Source organism: Phoenix dactylifera, chromosome 11 (assembly GCF_051530095.1).
Source record: "Phoenix dactylifera cultivar Ajwa chromosome 11, Ajwa_hap1_PhDact_Kaust_v1.1, whole genome shotgun sequence".
NCBI lineage: Eukaryota > Viridiplantae > Streptophyta > Magnoliopsida > Arecales > Arecaceae > Phoenix > Phoenix dactylifera.
Window position 1 is genome coordinate 11275001 of NC_143200.1, and position 20654 is coordinate 11295654.

Consider the following 20654-nt stretch of genomic DNA (forward strand, 5'->3'; position numbering starts at 1 on the left):
AATTGAAAAAATCAATCACCGCGAGAGTTGTTGATTCATTGATAAATTCACTTATTGAAACTTCACCATAATTTGATATAATTGGAAGACTCCATCCACACAAGAATGAACCATCTGCCACGTTCGCAATGAAGCGCCCAGAGTGCGACTTTAAAACAATTTATGCACATTTTTATCAACAGTTAAAGAGCAAGAAAGCAGCTCATATATGTCAAATATAAAAAGCATAGCCTTATGTACTTCTGTCACGCCCCGAGCCCGAGGCGCGGCAGACGCCGCACGCCCGCACGGCGGGCCGCGCAGGCGTGCAAGGCAACGGATCATATCAAAGCAATCACAGATGTTCAAAACTGACATAATTATTTAAATTTATTCAAAAGCAGTCTTACAAAATTTCAAATAACATATGCTGACGTAAGTCAAATACTCTAATCAATCTAACTAAAGGACCAATAACTGATGGAATCATCGGAACATCTAACGCACTCCCCATTTCCGTGCGATCAAGCCTCTGGATCTGAAAAACAGAGAAAATAAAATAATGAGCTACACTAGCCCAGTAAGCAACAAAATACCCCAAAGTGGGGTCGGAGCATATCAGGTCAAAATACAGGATAATGACTGGAATAAATCATAAATAACATCGTTTTACTATTTTCAAAACTTATTATCATTTTTCCAAAAATTCTGATACCAGAATCTCAACAAAATAAGCTACGGCCACGTAACCCAGTGGCATGGGTCGCACAAGGTGCCAAATCCACTATATTTACCCACCGATGACAGCCGGTGTCCAGAAACCACTATTCTAATCACCGGTGGTGCGGTGTCGAAACCGGTTCCTCACAGATAACAAGTCGACAGGTCCAACGTATAATCCCCATTGGCAGGGCCAGAACAGAGTAGAACAGATCATAGCCATGCTGAGAATGCATATATACAGAAAAATAGATTTCATAAATTATCCAGTCATATTTTACGGATTTCAGAGTATATAACAAAATTTTCAAATGAAATTTAACATGCCAGACCCATTTTACTAAATACAAAACATATTTCGAAATTAATCCACTAATAATTATTTTACCAAATAATTTCGAAAATGCACTTTGAAGCATTAAGTTACTTACCTCTTCTCGCTTAATTCCTACTTCAGATAGGCAGATCAAGTTCACCTGTTTAAATTTAATTAATTCTTTGTTAATATCAGAATTAAGCAAAAATCCAAAAATAATACTATTGGACACGGCCCAACAGGGCCCAGAGTTGGCCCATAATGGGCATGGCCCGATAGGCCCATATTGAGCACGGCCCAATGGGCCCGTATAGACCCAGCTAAGTAGGGCCCCCAAGGTTGGCTTCTAATTAGTTCATTTATACAATAAAATTTATTGCAGGGACTAATACTTAATTTACAGGGTACTATTTTATAAAGCTCGAGTGGGCTAAATAAAATATAGTTGGGGACCTTTATGTAATAAATCTTTTCTATAGGGATCAGATACAAATTACAAAAGGTCCTGAAATAACATAATGTCAAGGGCTTATCTGTAAAATTTCATTTATTGGCCAAATGGGTTCGGATTTCGGGTTTCGGGTTTCGGATCCGGGTTCGGGTTCCGGGCTCGGATCTGAATAGGGCCCAAGTTGGGTTTCGGGTTTTCTTCTTCTCTCTCTCTTTTTTTTTTTTTTTTTAAACTGGGCCCAAACTGGGCCTGTCGTGAATTGGGCTTAAGTCGGGCCCGCCGTGAACTAGGCCCAAGTCGGGCCTATAGAGGTTCAGCCCAACTGGGCCCATCCGGACTGGACTGGGCCCAAGTTGGGCCTGCAATGGATAGGGCCCAACGGGCCCAGCTTGGCCCGTGATGGGCCTCTTCCTTCCCCCAACCCCCCCCCCCCCCCCCCACGGACAAGGGGAGTAGAAGAGACGGAAGAGAGGGAGAGGGCCGGCGGGGTGGCCGGCCTGGGTGGCCGGAGGCCACCCTTTGGTCGATGGCTAGCCGGCCGCCATGGCGGCCGGCGACTGTCGCCGTGGCCGACGGAAACAGAGGAGAAAGATCATCTCGGTTGCTTGGGTTGAAACAGAGGAGACCAAAACCCATGAAAGCAAGGAGGAGGGAGGCTTACCGGCGGTGGCAGAGGTAGTGGGAGGAAGATCTCGGCCGCTGGTGCTCGATTCAGTGGTCAAGCGGCGGTGGCGGCGCTCGAAATCTAGAGGATGAATCTCGGAACAGGTGGTGGCCGCAAGGGAGTCCGGGCGGCGCTCGGTCGGGAAGAGGACGCCGGTCACCAAGGAGAGGAGGAGGAGCGAAGGGGGGAAGAGGAGGAGGAGGAGGAGGATGCGGAGGAGAGGAGGGCTTGGGGGTTTTTTATCACCCCTCGCGGCGACTCTCCGCCGCGTGAATCGCGGCGGCCGAGAGGATTCCGCGGCCGGGATTGGCCGCGGATCGGTCGGAGGGAGGGCGCCGCGGGATTCCTGCGGCGCCCTTGCCTGGTTTGTCCCCGGAAGAACCGGATTGCGATCCTCTGTTCCGACCTTCCTAGAATGGGGACGGGGCTGAAGTCGGCTGGGGCTGCCGACTTTAGCCCCATATCTCACAACTTCTGTCAGATGGAGTATTTAAAGGAGGACCAGGAAAGGGAATAGACACATTGGTATCTAAAAACTTCTCGGACAGTAGACCACCCATTGACTTCCATACCTGTATCTTAAAATTTATCAGCTTTAGTTAAATAGAAAGTAGAGAGAGAGAGAGAGTCATTAACAGTCTCAAGGAATCCATTACCTGATTTCTGACAACTGGGATCCCATTTTTCCAGTACATGTGTAATCTTTCAGTATCAAAGCTAGTCAAAGCCACAGAATGGATTTTACTTACCTGCACACTTTTTGGTATAGAAATCTGAATAGAACAAGAGATGTCATTCTCAAAGTAACAGACCTTAAAAATAATAACACACTTTTAAAATCAGTGATGAAACAATACAACATATTCTTCTTTCTGACATTCTTTCAGATCAGTTAGGTGTTTTAGGGCATCAAGGTATCCAGGAGTGAAGTAATCCCACCGTCTCAAGGAAAACCATTGACCACTAATTTGGAATGAACTAAAATGTCAATAGCAAAACACTTTCATAAACTGTACACTGACTTCATTAAATCAAAGCACTCATATTATATGTTCCCAGAATTATTAGACAACCAAGTAACTATTTTTGACGAGTTACTTGTTCACTTTACAGAATATATTCTATTGTTCTCCTTTAAATATCAGCTTGAATAACTCACATGATCTTCTTTCTCGCATATAGTCTCTTATCCTTATTGAGGACGTTTAAAATGTACCTATGCGGAGAGATGCATGGTCTCAAGAGAAAAAGTTCATGCACTTATCATGGACAACTGCACCTAAATCTTAAACTCTAAGCTGCAAATCGTAATATTCTCATACATATATGTACACATACCTATATATACATACATATATACACATAACTTTGCACTTAATGATAGCATAAAAAAATTACCATATCTAAAATACTATAGCATCATAGCATAAACATTGCTTTAATTATAGATGCATTGATGCAGCATCCTTCTTTAATCAACATACCACCAGGCTTTCTATAGCAGATGCAAATTTATCGCATGACCTGATTCTAACTTAACGACAACGACAATAAAAAAAAAATAGAATTAGAAGAAAAGGATGATAGAACCAAAATCCTCACACATATGCCTAAAAAAAAGACAAAAAGAGACGGTAAAAGCCCATGATGAACTAAAATACCTCCCATTTCGCTCGAAAAAAGGAAAAAGGAAAAAAGGGGGAAAAATAGGGGAAAGAGGCGATCAAACCATAAAGGAAAAAGAGAAAAAGCTTTAAACCAATACCAGAAAATGTCTAAGCATGTAGGAAAACGGACATAAACCAACTTCTCGCTAGCAACAGAAGCATCAACCATCCTCAAAAAGACTCTCCATCTGAACAATTATATTCCATTTCACAAGAAAAAAATCTCTGCAAAAATTAACAAAGCTTTAAATGGACAAACCTTCAAGGACATCTGAAAGGCAACAAGAAAAATGAGAACGCAGAAAAGCACTAAACCGTAGACAAAAAAGAAACAATTAATTAAAAGGAGCAAGATTGCAACTGTTCGCCACCTCCACCATTGCTCTATGTAAGGGAAAAAACATTTTTGGCCGATAGACAAAGATGCCTGACTACTCAAATCCAAAATTGAAAAGAAAGATGCAGAGCAAACAGCAACCAATAGAGCACGCTATGGAGCACACTCTCTTTATAGCTTCTTGCAGGTTAGTCCCAATAAAAACTCACCAAAGCAGCTATCTAGAGTATAACCTGACAATACAAACAAAAGAGAAAAACCATCTCCAAAGCGGCTAACTAGAGCACACCATGTCAACCTCTTTTCTAGAACTCTCTCCCTCTCTCTTTCACTATCTTATATTCCAAAGCTAATACAATAAAGTGATATTAGATATCCATATGCTTTGTTGTAGAGTGATAAGCTGAATGTTGTGCTTGGGCGATCACAATGCATGCAATGCTTCTCATCTTCCACTCCAAGCTGACCAAGAGATATCCTTAACCAAATCATCTCATTTGCAGCTTCCATTGAATGCAATATTTTGTTCTTCTATGGATGATAAGCCAACTACATCTTGGAAGTTTCCCATAAAATGAACTGCAGCAGCACAACTTATAAAAATACACTATTAGTGGAGCTTAGTTCTTTGCAACTAGCATTCTGGCATCAACAAAACCACAATCTCCAACAAAAAGCCTCCAAAGCACAAGCCTTGTCCTGGATTAGACATTTATCTTGAGAAAACTCGAACTGCATTTGAAAGTGTCTGATCTTGTATAGAGAATATCATGCATCAAGCTACCTACAGCACAAACATAGGGAACATTAATCATTTTCTTTCTTTGAAGCTCGGCCTTTGGAAAATCTCTTTGTGACAATTTGAAGTGTGTGGCTAATGCTGTAGAGATGCATTTGTAGTTAGTCATATTAAAACTCTCAAGAATTTCAGATATGCACTTAGCTTGAGTCAAAACCATGCTTGCTAACTCTTTGACCAATGATCGATTCGCATTTAGCATACTTCATGAAAAAATCTATTTCTTTTTTTAACCACTATCAGATACATGTCTAAATCCAAATGATCCTTTCTGCATCCTGCAATTCCAGTTAGAATTGGCCTTCTCCACAAACCTTCAGGCTAAGATTTAACTTTCCTCCAACATACCATAAAAGAATGCAGTCTTGACATCGAGTTGTTCAAGCTCTAAATTTATATTTCAACCAAGGATAAGAAAACTAGAGCTGAGCTGTCTCTAACAGCAACCAGATTTCTGACCATAGCCTTCTACAATTGCCTTGCACCATTTACACCCTATATTTTTTAATGTTTTCATCCCACCCAGAAGCTTCACCAACTTCAACGTATGGTTTGGTAAAAGAACTGACCTTATCTTCCATCGTCTTCCACCATTTTCAATATTAGGATAATCCTCAGCTTCTTGAAATGATTTATGCTTACCCACACTAGTAAACAAAATATAATACAAAGAAAAGGGAACACCTGAGATTAGGCTTTTGTGATTTAGATGATCTTGTAAACTCTTGCTTATACTCCAAAAAATTTCCTTACTCTCAAAAATTCCTGGTCAATGTTCTATTGGTCCTAGGCTTTCTTCATGATCAACTACTTCGTCATAAATATGAGGATGATTCTTTTAGACATGCCAAGGACTATTTAAATTATTGGCTTGCATATCAACAAGTCTTTCAATTTTTTTACTCTTTGAACTTACTTTCTTCAAACATCACATCCTCAAGAAAGACATCTCTGCTCCTGATGATCTTAGCCACCATATGTCATAGTCCATTGTCTCTATCATCAACTACATACCCTAGAATCCACACTCCTTGACTTCACATCCAAGCTAAGTTTTATTTTCTTTTGGCACAACTTAAGCTTCACATCCAAATACTCTAGGGTGGCTATATGAGAGATTTTTTTTAACCACTTCAAAAGAATTTTAGACATCACAATCCATTGGAAAGTTTGTAATCTTTTAATAAACAACTACATTTGCCTTTGGTCTAAAAAGAAGTTGCAAAGCTTGATTGGAATAGCATGCTTCTAATGCATTCCACAAAATACCTTGTGGGTGCTGCTACTAAACATTTCTTATCAAGGGCTTTTCATTACCTGTCTTCCATCTCCAAGGATTGGTTTTCTTTCCCTTTTGCTGGTTTGTGTCGATCCTTGGCAACAAGATAATCCTCCATCATAATTTTCTTGGTCAGCCTAATGCTTTGATGTAGCTTTTCAAGTTCCACTGCCTTCTCCATTTGTAAAGACCATGTGAAAACTAACACACAAGAAAAAACCCTTTTGATAAAGCATGGAATCCACATGACCAACCACTAAGAAGCCAAGCTCTAAGACCAATAGTTATATATATGTGTGTGTGTGTGTGTGTGCACGTGCGCCCCCCCTCTTGACCTCTTGTTCAATGAGCCTAGGTTTCCTTGATTATGGGCACAAAGGCACAACATAGAATTAACTACTTTATTTTAGGAACTTTCTACGTGTATTTGATGGGCTATTTGATTCCATGCAAACTTGCAACCTTTAGAAACACCTACTTGTTTCGGTCGTGCCCAGCATAGTGGTGTGTTGTGGAGATCATTGCCAAAGCAAGGGATCTTCAAAGGAGAGGTAATCCTTTGGTGGTGTTTCATCATGTCGAATGGTACAAACACTATCAACCTCTCACAATCCTTGGTACCTATTTTTAATGAGAAAAATTATGAGTTTTGGAGTATCAAGATAAGGACAATTTTTAGTTCACATGATCTTTGGGATTTAGGTAAGAATGGTTATGAAGAAACAGAGAGCTCGAAAGCTGTGGAGAAATCAACAGATTTGAAGGAGCTTCGTAAGAAGGATATGAAGGCTCTACTTGTCGTGCAGCAGGCAGTGACAGAGACTATCTTTCTCCAGATTGCTAACGTCACCAAATTGAAGGATGCCTGGACTACTTTCAAGCAAGAATTTTATGGTGGCAAGAAAGTAACTACAGTGAACTTCAAACTCTTCGTAGAGAATTTGAGACCTTGTCCATGAAGAGAGGTGAGCCTGTCCAAGATTTTTTCTCTAGAATTTCTGTCACTAGAAATCAAATAAGGACATATGGAGAAAACATCTCAGGCTAGAAAGTTGTAGAGAAGGTTTTCAGGAGTTGCCACCAAAATTTAATCATGTTGTAACTGTCATTGAAGAGTCTAAGGACTTGTCTACCTACTCTCTTAATCAATTGATGGGTTCTCTTCTAGCTCATGAAGAAAGGATGAACGAGTCAACAGAGAAGAATGTTGAGCAGGCTTTTTAGGCCAAGTTGGAGGCCAGCAACAAAGACAAAAATTGTGAAGGCACTTCCGACCAAAAGCATGCTGGTCGAAGATGTGGTAGAGTTGGCTACCGTAGACGTGGTCGTGGACATGGAAAGTCTGACAAGGGTCGTCAAAGGTCAGAAAATGATAATAAAGGCAACCAAAAGCAGGCCAACATAGCCATGGAGGAGACAACACCCATGAAGATAAGGAAGGTGGGCCCTGACTGGTTCTCTTGACAATTGTGGCATGCCGGTGAGGGATGAGGCGACCTACAACGATGGGCGCCATGTTGGATGTGGCGGTGATGAATCTAGTCGGAGTGATGCATGGTCCCGTGTTTTAGTGCACATGGGACTCATGTCTTAGGTGGCACGAAAGGATGGCCTCCCGGGACTATATCACGGTGTCCTAGGATGCGCGTCCTATGCAGAAAGGAGACAGTGCTTAGGGACAACTACGGAAGAGGGGTCGACCGCTAAGATCCTCGAGAATGCATCGATGGTTAGATCGTTGTCGAAAATGCTCAAAACCGATTAAAAAAGATGGAATACATCCTCATTTCCATATATAGCGCCAATCTGTTGATGCCAAAATTTATCTGATGACTGGAGATGTAGAAGGCGTTGATCAATCTGCTCGGCCCATAGTAGTCGAAGACGGAGAAATGATCTGCCATGAAGAATCCCAAATTTGCATAAAAAAAAAAGAGAAAAGTTAATCGAATTTGCTCCAACCAATCTCTCCAATGCTTATGTTTCTTCATTTCACTTTATTAGAAAATAATATATATTTTCTTATTCAACTTCATAAAAATATTGTTACGCTACATATAATTTATAAGAAAACGTATTTTGTATATTTTCATAAGATGCAGTTCAATCAAAATTTACATCTTTTTACAAATCCTATGTACTTGGTTCGTCTTTGCAAACCTGCTTGCTTCGCTCTGTACATGGGTCAGGGGACTAGAATATTAAGGAGTTCTACGGTCCGCTGACTCGTAATACAGAACGACTCCTGAAGTCGGCTCTTGCCAGCTGGAATATATTTAAATTAAAATACTATGCCCTCATTTTTAGCATCCTAGAGAGCTTGTCTTGCTAATTTTCTTGTCAGAGCAATGATATTGAGAGTCCAGAGGTCTCCTCGGCGTATCCCCACGCCGTCAACCGAAGCTCCTGCTCTTCTCCTCTAATCTTCCAACTGGCCGTGGCCGCGAAGAAGAGGGGATCAGGAATTCGTTCGTTGTGGAAATAAAGCAACGACGTAACAGGTACGGAGAACGAAGCATCGGCTTTTCTCTTTTCCGTTCTGCGTAATGGTTTTTTTGGATATGTTTAGGGGTTCCGTCTCTGAAGGGAATTAGGGTTTCTATTTAGATGATGCCTTCTTCTGTTTCTTGGAATGGTTTTCTCTCTTTGCTAATTATGGACTCCGTGCAGATCTTTCAGTTAGTTGTGTGGACGGATGGTTCGTAGAATTTTGGGTCTCTTCGCCACTTAGGTCTTGGTTTTGCTGGTTGTGGATTTCCCTGTTTTCTGGGGATAATGGCTTCTTTCAACAATTCCTATCGTTGATTTGTCTATTGTCGTTATCGTCAAGATTGGATGTCTTTGATTGCATTGGAACTCAAAAATAAATGTTATTACTGTGAACGCTGGTGTTTAGTTATTAAAATTGATTTTAGTTGTTCGCACCTATCATGTCGATATATTTGTGAGCCATGCGTTTGTGTGATCTACTATGGAATGATTGATATTGGGGGAATAAATTTCCTGAGTTACTAGGTTATATAAACTAAATGGGCGAAGAACACTGGGTAGATTAAATTTATGGATAGAATAAAGTAGCTGGATATTGTTTATTGTCTTCCAGTTTTCTTTCCTATTTGCGTTCTGAATGTTTATATATTCAGTATGTTTAGCTTTTTCTTTTTGGAGATAAATTTTTTTGGTGAACTTGAAATCTATTTCTTGCTTCACAGTTGTCTTCTCTTTTCTTTTCTTTTACTCCAACTTCTAATTATATATCTGTGCCGACTGACTTGTGGTGATTGTGGAGGAAAATAGGTTTCTTCGGGGTTTGAGGAGAAGGGTGGTTGGAAGTCCAGGCTAGGATTCTGAAGGAAAGGTGAAACTGGGTGATATTTTCCTGGAGACCATTATGGGTGACTCAACAGCAATGACCATTGAGTTTCTTCGTGCTAGGTTACTTTCTGAAAGGTCAATATCAAGAGCTGCAAAGGAGAGAGCTGACCAATTAGCTAAAAGGGTTAGGCATCTTTTTATTTTTTTAATTTCTATTTTCTTTTATACAGATTGTTTTTTCGAAGGAACTGGGGTGTTGTTGGTTGTTTAGGTCATGGAGTTGGAGGAGCAGCTTAAGATTGTTACAATCCAGAGGAAGAAAGCTGAGAGGGCCGCTGCAGAGGTTCTTGCCATTCTAGAAACTCAGGGGATTGATGATTTCTCCGAAATAACTGATTCAAGCTCTGACCAAAATGAAGTTCCCAGTGGTATGAAAGGATGTGAGGATGCTTTTAAAGAAGATGAAACTTCAACAGCCTCCAAAATGGAGAAGAGTGAATTTGAGGATGCACTGTCAGGTTCCGAGCTTGAAGTTTCCCCCTCTCAAGTTGGGAGCTTGTCATGGACAGGCTGCAGCGGTAGTCCAGATTCTCATAAAAAGCAGAAGGCAAAGCAAATCAGGCAAAGACAGAGACGGTGCAGTTTCATGTCAACTGCTGGATCTTCTCCAAAATATCATTCGGAAAAGTCATGCTGCAAGCTAAAAGTAAAGGAGATGGGGTATTTCTCTATATTCTTTCTCCTGCCACTCCATTTGTGCATTCTGTCACATGTACTTCCTTGTAATTTAGTTTCTGTTAAATGATGACTTTGTTTTGCCAGATCAGCAGCAGAGGATGACACGGGCAAGCATATCGTTGATGATGCTCATGTGAAGACAGAGGTTGCATGGTCATACATTAGTGGTGATCAGCCTGATTCCAGTAATGAGATAGAAAACATATTTCCAGATTCTTCAATGCCATTTCCTCCTATTAATACAAATGAAAATACTGATGCAATTGGGAGTGGGAGAGGTGAAGAGATGGAAAGAGTTCTAGAACAGCAGGCCCAGCTTATTGGTCAGTTCCAGACAGAGGAAGATGCTCAGACAGAATGGGAAAGAAAATACAGTGAGAATAAATGTACAACTATGGTATGTATCCTTCAACTTTAAATGCTTCATATTGTGGTGAATTTTATATAACACCAAATTATTTTAACTTCAATAGAACCGGAGGAAGCTGGTGAAATCTGTACTTCTATATTGCTAACGCCATGGAGCAATTTTGCGTGATGTCATGGAAGTGATTCTGCTCGACATAAATGCTCATATGTTTACTATTTTGAAATTTGTGTGTCTAGGTTTTTTCAAGCTGACAGAACTGACTAGTTGGTGGTTTATGCACTGTCTTTTGCGTATCCATCGCACCTACCAAGGGGTATTTTATTTAGAAGTAAATCAACAATTTCCCTGCCAAAGCTGAGCTCAAATTTAAGCAATTAGTCAACAGTCTAGTTGTTCTTGCTTTCTGTGCAAAATGGGCTTCATTGTTTTGCACTGTACTAAGAAGACAGGTTTGAATTTGAGGATTATTGTTGAAGATTACATCAATCACTTTTTCTCCCTGAAATTGTCCTCATCTTCAAACCACCAAAGTATTACATTTTATCAAAATCTGTTTTCAAAATAGTTTGGATCCAACAAACCCCAGAAGGAATCTGTTATACAACAGAAAAGGAGAGAAAAGAAAAAACGAAAACATAAAAAGGTATCTGCAAGGACGTCTAATGAAAGTATCCAAATAATTCATGATCAAGGTCTCTAATAACATATGAAGAAGAAATGAAATAAGTTCTTTCATTTTCTTGATATAGTACTCATTCTAAATTATATCATTATTTTTTATTTTTTATTTGCAGATCCAAGTTATTTCATAACACGCATTGCATATACCTGGTTTGCTCTTCAATGTAAAGACATGAGTTGGCTTTATGAGACCTACTTAATTGTTGATTCCAATTGATGTTCAGTTTGTCTGATATAGAAACTTTTTTCATTCTCTTCAAGCTAAATCATTTCTCATAGTTATTTCATATACAAAAGATACAATATGAGATATATTTATTTTCTTTCAACTTAGAGACTTTGAATATGCTAAAACTTCTGGCCGTGAAACAAAAATGCTAATGATATAGAAATTGGAGATGGATATGTTTGGGTATTATATGATCCTGTATGGAATGTATTCAATTAATATGAATATATTCAGAAATACAAATATGATATGTGAGCATATATGAACACTTATATATACATGCATCATCTACACATGCATGTGTATTAAATAATATGTATTTGTATGTAGTATGTATAATTTATGCATATACACATGCATCATCGTTGTTTGTTTTGCACATGTACATTTGCACATGTATTTTATGTGAACACACATTCTAGAAATTTCTGCCTGATGCTTTTCGAAAATGCAGTGCCTAATTTATTTTCAAAGACATGACAAGTCTTGTATAATGCAGACAGAAAAACTATAAAAGGTGAGTATTATTGCTCGACTTTTAAAAGTATGTAAAATAAAATTGATTTCTTGAAATTTGGCCAATACATGTGCAGTACTAGTTTCATATACAGATTAAATAACTATGATTTATGTGGGTCATCCATGGTGTCTCCATTTTCTCTTATTGACCTTGCAATCTTTAATTTCTGAGCAGAATTTTCTGCATCTTTAAAATTTGTGCAGAAAACTTCTGCATTTTTAAAAGCTGTGCAGAAATTATTGCTGCTTTAAAATCATGCATATTATTAGTTGTTTTCAAAATACCTATTGCTGCTGCTTTGAAAAACATGCAGAAATTACAAAGCTACTTGTTATATTTTTTAACATAATAATTTAATTTTGCTGTTATTATATCTCTTTATTGCATTTATTTCAAAACCTAGAAGTATATTATTGAAAGCCATTAATTAACTATTCAAAAATATAAGGCTACTCGAAACCATGATCTTCTGATGGGGGTCATGTCTATCCATCCCTTACCATTTCAAATTGATTTTCCTAAATTCTCTAGGGTGCTACTTCAGTTTTCTTTTATTAGTGGTCCTTACCTCCATTACTTTAACCATTCAAATTTCTGAAATTATTTCTCTTTACCATGCAATTATGTTAACATCTCTTTTTCCTACATCATAGGCTTATGTACTTGCTAGCAAACATACTGATCCATTTAAAAATGCTGTATTCATAAGTGTCTTAAGTACATAAGTTATGGTGTTGCATTTCCAATTTGTATTCCCCAGTTAGATTACAGAAAACCATTTTCTTCGTCCTTTATATTATTTTTTATCAATGCAAGGTGGCAGAAAAAAAAATTTTTGAAGGAGATTAGCTGCATTTTGTGTGCTTGTATCTTTATCACACTGCATTGTAACATCCATGTTGTAGGAGTGCACTTTAAAGTTCCATAATGATATCTGCTGTTCCCTATTTTCTCCAGTAACAAGTATATTATGCTTACATGAATTTTGCAATGAGGTCTCCATTGGAATATTACCAGTCAACACATCTATAAAAGGTTTATCTCCATACCTTTTAGAATAATCTAGATCCTGGTCACCACCAAAACATTTCACTTGTATAGTGACCATACTAGATATTTTTGGCAAACAGCCCTTTATTGAATCATGGGGAGCCCTTTTTTTTTTCCAATTTCAGTATCATTACAAACTAGCTAATGTTTCTGTAAGAAGATGACCATCATTTCCAATATAATTATCTGATGTGTCTCTTGTCTACTGCCTTTGGCAGAGGCAACACTTTTCTGGATTATAGAGAATCTGTTGCAGGTTTTGCTGGTGCCGGTACTGGAACCGTATTAATTGCTTAGTGGTACCGTATGGTATGCAGCTGTGTTGTTCCGTTCTGGTCCTATGCTAACACAGTAGAGCCAGCAAGGGAGAGGGCGAAGAAAAGAGAGGAAAAGATATGGAGAGAGAGGGAGGAAGGGAGGGAGGGAGGGAGACGGAGGAGGGGAGAGAGGAAGAGGGAGGGGGAGACAGAGAAAGAAGGAGAGGAATGGGGATAGAGAGAGAGTGGGGCGAAGGATGGAGAGGGAGAGGGAGGGGGGGAGAGAGTGCTGACTTCACTTAAAAAAAATTCAAATAAAAAGGGGCCAGAGCTTCTATTTCATTTCAAAACAGGGAACCCCTCTCTTCTTCTCCCTCTCCCTCCGTCCCTTTCTCTGTCTTTCCCTTTTTGTCTCTTTCCTTCTCCCTTCCCCCACCCTCATTGGCTTCTCGAATCAAGGGGCAGAACCATGCTGGTCCGCCCTTCATATGGCTCAGTATGCCCCGAACCCCTGGGCGGTTTGGGGCGGTACAACATCAACATTCCTTGAATTTTGTAGGAAAGGTTATGATTCTTTCTGCTATCAAGCACAAATCTTTTTCCATCAAAGAAGGCCTTATATACCATGAGGAGGCATGTAATAGTTAGACGTGGTATGCATTAGTTCTTGAAACTTACATTACATATCTCCTTGGGTAACTGGGATATCTTTATCTTGTTTACTCCTGATGTAAGGAATTCCAAAATGGATTGTGGCAAAATTTTTGAACTCGCCTGTCAACTGTTAGCTGATGGGAAACATCAAGAAAATCTACAGCATAAGCATCAATACTTGACATTTGACAGCAATCAATTGAGCGTATGTTAGGGTGGTGATTTAAGTGTGAAAGATTGTGTCAATGCCATACAGAAGCAATCTGTGTATTTGTCAGTTTCATTGAGTACAAGCTAACACATCCCCATGCATTTAGTCATTACTGGAAAACCCACTTATGAAATGGATCCAATTTGGTTTTCGTGAAACTGAAAAACTCATGGGAAATGTTTGGAGATGTGCATAGAAAACTACAGGACGTTACCAGGAGATGTTTTAACTTTAAGAGAAAGACCAGGAATACCACTTTTGAAATTTCCAGTTGTTTACTTATAGTTTTTCATTGTTCTGCAGTCATTTCTTTAATGAGAAACTCCATTTGTTTCCATTTGTTTTATTGATTTCCATGTCTATTTATCGAAGTTGAAACAATAGTAAATAGTGGAAAACCAAAACTGTCAAGCTTTTGTCCCAAGTCCCACCTATGTTTTAGAGTAGTGACAAAAAAAGAGTTTTTAGTTTTACAAATTTCTTTCACCAGATTTTGTTTTTGTGTGAACAGATGCTGTAATATGGTTCAAGATTTAATTTTCCTGAATTTTTACTTGCTTTTCTTAAACAATTCATTTGAGTTATATCTTAGGTTGGCTGGTCGTATGATGAATTATTTTAATTAAGTTGGCTAATCCTGTAATATAAACTTGATAAGTTAAATTGCATACTCTATCGATCAAGGGATTGTTTGCTTTATTCTATATGTTATGGCGGTGGACTTTGTGTTGAAATTTGTGAATGATGGAGCTGTCATGGATCCGAGTTTTTGGCATTGAGAGACAGTGTTTATACATATTGGTTATTTATGGTGGTGACATGGTAATGAGCTGTCTGAACTAAGTAATTAGGCTGTTTTGTAGTGGCCTTTTTTTGTTGTGGCTGGCACTTGATGTTTGGATGTGTGGTATGTCAGCTGTGCTGCTTGTTGGTGTTCGGTAGAGTAATTTAGCAGTTAAAGTTTCAGTGTTTTCCAAAAATAACTATCTAAATTAGATTTGGTGGGAGTTCTATTTGACCAAGTCGCATAACTTGCTGAATGACTAATTTTCTTAATTTTGCTCCCATCCTGTTGCTCGCATTACTGAAGTACCTCCCTTTGTTGCTAATTTGCACTGTTGCTTAATTATATTTTATTTGTTGATCCGCAATAGATTTGTAACATTTTGGTCTCCAAATTCAGGGCTATTGTGAATCTGGGAACCAGCTTCATGTAACTCAAAAGAGTAGAGAATCAAATGATGAAGACAGTGACCATGTGGATGAAAAGCCATATTATAATGGAGAGGCAAAACCAAGGGCTGAAAATTTGCCCACCGTAAAGGAACCAAAAGCTGAAAGTCTATCCACTGTCACGATTGTTCAAATATCTCATAGTACCCATTCAGAAAAGACTGGTGGAAGCCAAGAAGCAACTACTGCTGCATTATCTGTTGGCCCTGTGCAGACTGATCTAACAACAGCTCCTAGTGGAAGTAATTCTCATGTTTGCAGGGACGGAAATTTCTTGGGTCAACGGTATGATGAAGTGGCAGTCACAGAAAATGTAGGCCCTTCTGAAGGAAGGACTTTTATTAGTGCAAGGGAGAAGCTGAATCGAGAACTAAAATATGACAACCCTGATAGTGGTGCTTCTAGTAATCCAAACTTACATCCAGCTGGGTTTGAAATCCTCGATGTACCATCAAGTGGGAGTTCTTCCACTGCAATTTCTACTTGCAAAATCTCCAAACGGGGATCAGATATGCAAAACGAGTCTGACATGCAATTGTCTCTGGAACCCAGAAGCAACTTGGGGGGTGTGTTGGAAGCTCTTCACCATGCTAAGGTATCACTACGGCAAGAACTCAATAAGTCACCTTTGACAAGTCAAGGCACCCTGGTTAGTGCAACACCAACACATTCAAATTCTTGGGCAAATATATCAGGTGATGCTTTGAAAGTTCCCGTTGGTTCTGCTGGTCTGTTCAGATTATCGACAGACTCATATCCCCAGGCTCACTTTGCAGGCCATGAGATTTGTGGTTCAAGATTAAGGTTGGCAGCTACTAGTCCTTATGTCAGATATGCCAGCAGTGCCAATGGTTACCCATATCCCATTTCTTCGCATATAGAAGCCAAATCTGGGGTTTCAATGAGCAATCAGTCTTTTGATCCGTACCATGTTGGCACAGGAGTTCCTGTTTCCAGTGGTTTTGCCTTGCCTTACACAGATGCGAGAACTGGATTGCCTGCTGATTACCGAAACCCAACAGAGAGACGAACCTTGCCCTACGGGATTTCAATAACTCAGACAGATGTGAGAAGTGGAGTAGCTGCTGATTACCAAAATCCTACAGGGAGACGGCCTTTGCCCAATGAGATTTCAAAACCTCACCCAGATGTGAGAATAGGAATGCCATCTGAAGATCGATACTTGATACGTGGTCATGACATTACTCGCTCTGATATGCAGCTATTGTAGCTATTGCTGTAGAATGCTGTTAGCTGTCAGTAATGAGGTTTTTTGGCCTTTTCTTTTTCCGTCATTTGTCATAATCTTGTTCACCTATATTTCATCATTGGTTTCTTGTTGTCACTTATGTAGCATTTGCATTCCCACGTATTTTCGCATCTAAATTAAAAAAAAAATGTCGATGCATCTTCCTCATGCTATGATGCGCTTGTTCATTGAAGTAGCACTGGTATGTGGGCTTTGAAGTGATTAATATTTGGTTTGCACCCCATATTTGTCACATTTGACGTGGTTTATCTGGTCTAGCATTCTGCTGCAGTCTGAGCTTGTTGTGATGTAAATATTTCATATTTGTGGGAGAGTAGCTGTCCAGAATTCTCAGATTTTTACTTCAGTTGTTACATTCTTGCCCTACTATTACTGTAAATCTTTGTTTCTTGTGGATTTATGATGGGCTCAATTACCTTGTAGGTCTTGCATCTGTTTTCATAGTCTGCATGTTGTTCTTCGGTTTTCATATCTAGGGGAGCTGAGTCATGATGAATTCACTGGGATGTTTGGTGAATTCCATACAGTTGTCACTTGTCATGTTTTTGATGTTCAGCTCACGGTACCGTCTAGCCACATAAGTTGCTAATTGATGAATATGCAATGCAACATGGAGATCCTTAAAAAAACAATTTTATTCTCGACTCAATTCAATTAGCCCAATGATGTAATTCCTAGGTCTAATTCATGACTTGGTATTATTAGGAAGAGATCTGTTATCCCTGAATATCAAAATTAATATTTTAAGGAGAATTACTTAGATCAGGAGAATATGGTGCTTTCTATGAAGTTATAAAGGGATGATGTTTGAAAACTCAACACTAGCTCCTGTTATGTCACTAGCTTGGTGATAGGTTGATAAGTCAGAAGTGGAACCCTTTACCTGAAGAAGGGGAAGAAGAACTTTGAAGGAGCGCCTAAAGAATTTGAGAGGAAGGGTAAAACGTTACCACCATGACAACTTCCTCCTCCCAAAGGTAAAGGCAAAGACAAGTTGTTAGAGATCGACGAAGAGGCTAATGTGCCTGTGAGACAATCTAAGCTATCTGGGCTTGAATATAATATCTTTTAGTACCTTAAAAATATCCTTGCTCTATTAAATATATATGAAGCCTTGATGTTGTCTCAAGAATTAGGAGATGCTTTAATTTATGCCCTTCAGAGGGCTGAGCATTTCAAGCCTTCCTAGCAGAGAAACATGGAGGAGGCACTCCATGCCCATTATGTGGGCTGTGATATCTTTCACAAAGGCCTGCTTACGCTATGCCACTATATGTAATTGGAATAATCAATGGGGCTAAAATCAATCGAATCCTTAGATCCTAGGTCTTATATCAATCTTTTGACTGTAAGGACCTGCAGGGCCAAATGCCTTATTTAGGATTGTTATTGGTAGTAAAGCTTTCATAAGTAGATTTTTTAGAAGTATAGATTTACAGAAAGCTATTTACTGTTTGATAACTATATTTCTAAAATGTTATAAAACTTTAACATATATTTGGTAACTAAACTAAAAAAATAATTTTGGTATGGCAAAATAAAAAATAAAAATATCATATAGTATTATACAGTAGAGTATAATATAATCTAATATTATATATTATTACATAATATAATCTTATTATAATGTAATATGATATATACTGTATCATGATATAATATTGTTATAATATAGTGTAATATAATATCGTCTACTATAGCATAATTATATAACATAATACGGTATAATATAATATAATATAGTATAGTATAGAACAATACAATAATATAATATAATGTGTTATTATATATTAAAATATTATTACATAGTATAATATTATTATAATGTAATAAATATTATATATTATTATAATATAATGTAACATAATATTATATTTATAGTATAATGATATGATATGATATAGTAATCCATTACTATATTATTATAATAATATATAGATGTAATTAAGAGATTTATTTATAGGTATTTTGATCACCACAAAAATTTCATAAAAACCCAAACAACTTTTCGATATTTGCTAGAAAGTACTTTTCGGGAGAAGCTCCAAATGACTTCTTCTTAGTAGACCTTTTCAGATTTCTAGCAAAGCCAAAACAACTTCTAGATTTTTTATCAAATACCACTATACCATCCAAAAGTACTTTTGGAGGGTTAAAGAATGCTTTTTGGCTCTCCAAAAACTTTGCTAAATAGAGCCTTTGGCCTTATTTAGGTGTTTTTAATAAACAATCGCTACTTCCTGGTATGTGCTGCTTTCCTAATCAAAAGATAGGAGAGCACCACTCCTCCCAAAGTTACGGGGTCATTTTGCCGAGTTCCTTCGACATGGCTCTCTCGACGCGCCCTGGTATACTCTACTTATTCACCTGTAGCAGAGCTTTTGTTTATAGAGCTTAGAAAGTAGAGCATAAAGCTTTGAACAAAAAGTTGTTTGTTGTTTGGTAACTATATTTCGAAAGTAACATATAAGTTTTGTTAGAATACCCCGATCATGCCGCTGAAATTTTAAAAAATTCAGATGCAGCGGAAGAGGCATGCGCGGGATCAACCGTTCATCGCATGAATGTTGTTCAAAAACCGTTCGTAGATAGATAAGGATTAAAAACTTTTAAAATCTTTAGAAGATCAGATCTTCACCTTGTGCGGGTAGATGATCACCGCAAACTGAAGTTCGTGGTTTAGGATGATGGTTCGCTTGAAGCCGTTCAAGTGCCCGGCCTCTACGGGTATCCACACGAAGCAGATGACCAATCCAAGCTTTCTATCTCCCCGGGGTGCTAGCTCCCTTGCAGAGATAACTTTTGATGGCTGATCTCCTCTCTTTCAATCAACCCTTGATTGTGCTTGAGAGGAGGAAGAAGAAGGATGAAGAAGAGGAAGAAGAAGAATCCCCACGCAGCCTTCTTTTCTTCCTTGCGTTGGATGAAGGAAGGGAAGAGAAAGGAGGATCCGCCAACCACCTTTGGCTTCCTCCTTGCTTGCGGCTGAAGGCAAAGGGGAGGGAGAGGGCCACGGCACAAGAGAGGAGAGGCTTTTCCTTGTCCAATTAGGTCAGCCCAAAAAAGCCCTCTTTAAATAACAAGTGGAGCTCCTAACTTTTAGGAGCTCCCTTGAATTAATTCCAAGAGGGGCGCCGGCCCCTCTTGTTGCCGCACCCATGAACCCAAGGAGAAGGGGCTTGAGCCCCTCCTTCTTGTGTTGCCCTAATCCTCATCTAATGAGGATTGGGTGGCCTTAATTTGGTTTAGCCCTAATCCAATTAGGGTTTAACCAAGGGTGAACCAATTTGGATCCAATCTAGGTAAGTCCTAATCCAATTAGAACTTAAATCAATTTTGACTTAATTGAACTCTTCAATCCTAAATCAATTAGGAGTCATGTTGATTCATTAGATTAATAATTAATTAGGACTTAAGAAACTCTAATCCAATTAGGACTTATTTAATTTTAGTCGTAATCCAATTAGGACTCTAATTTGAATCCGAAGTCCTAATCCGATTAGGACTCTAGGAATCCTATTCCAAGTAGGAATCTAATTTTAATTCAAAACTCCTAATCTCATTAGGATTATAGGAATTCTATTCCAAGTAGGAATCCCAGTCCTACTCCAACTAGGATTTCCAGTCCTAATCCAATTAGGACTCTAGGAATCCTACTCGAAGTAGGACTCTTGTTTCAAGTCCAATTAATTAATTCCCTTTGTTCCTTCTTCAACTGAATATCAATCGAATTGATTACTTGTGATTCCTAATCACGATTCAACCATCGGATCGGTCAATACTTCTAATGTGTGTGACCTCATAGGTTCTACTCTGACTGGTAGTGAGATATATTATGATCTCTATCACAATATCATTGAAAACTCCTTTCAATGGATTGGAACGATTCCAACTCTACTCTTTAGGGTTTATCG

General features: G+C 38.7%; 1 protein-coding gene and 1 long non-coding RNA gene across 6 annotated transcripts; one reads left to right on the top strand and one right to left on the bottom strand.

Annotated features, from left to right (window-relative positions):
• Nucleotides 1-324: 324 nt before the first annotated feature.
• Nucleotides 325-2530, bottom strand: LOC120106790 (uncharacterized). Its single transcript, XR_005508820.3, has 3 exons — nt 2128-2530; nt 1131-1175; nt 325-517 (listed from the first exon to the last, which is right to left on the bottom strand). It is a non-coding gene; the product is annotated as an uncharacterized LOC120106790 (long non-coding RNA).
• A 5315-nt stretch (nt 2531-7845) lies between these two features.
• On the top strand, nt 7846-16974 carry LOC103722256 (uncharacterized). Of its 5 annotated transcripts, none has more exons than XM_088706798.1 (6): nt 7846-8713; nt 9510-9570; nt 9648-9711; nt 9799-10247; nt 10350-10662; nt 15421-16974. In XM_088706798.1, the coding sequence occupies exons 4-6, from the start codon at nt 9802-9804 to the stop codon at nt 16699-16701; spliced, it is 2040 nt and encodes a 679-aa protein (XP_088562924.1). In that variant the 5' UTR covers nt 7846-8713; nt 9510-9570; nt 9648-9711; nt 9799-9801; the 3' UTR covers nt 16702-16974. The 5 variants fall into 5 exon arrangements, with proteins under 5 accessions (XP_088562924.1, XP_088562922.1, XP_088562925.1 ...); XM_088706800.1 differs by having other exon boundaries at nt 8575-8713; nt 9502-9570; XM_088706796.1 differs by having other exon boundaries at nt 7869-8713; nt 9510-9711.
• Nucleotides 16975-20654: the final 3680 nt, after the last annotated feature.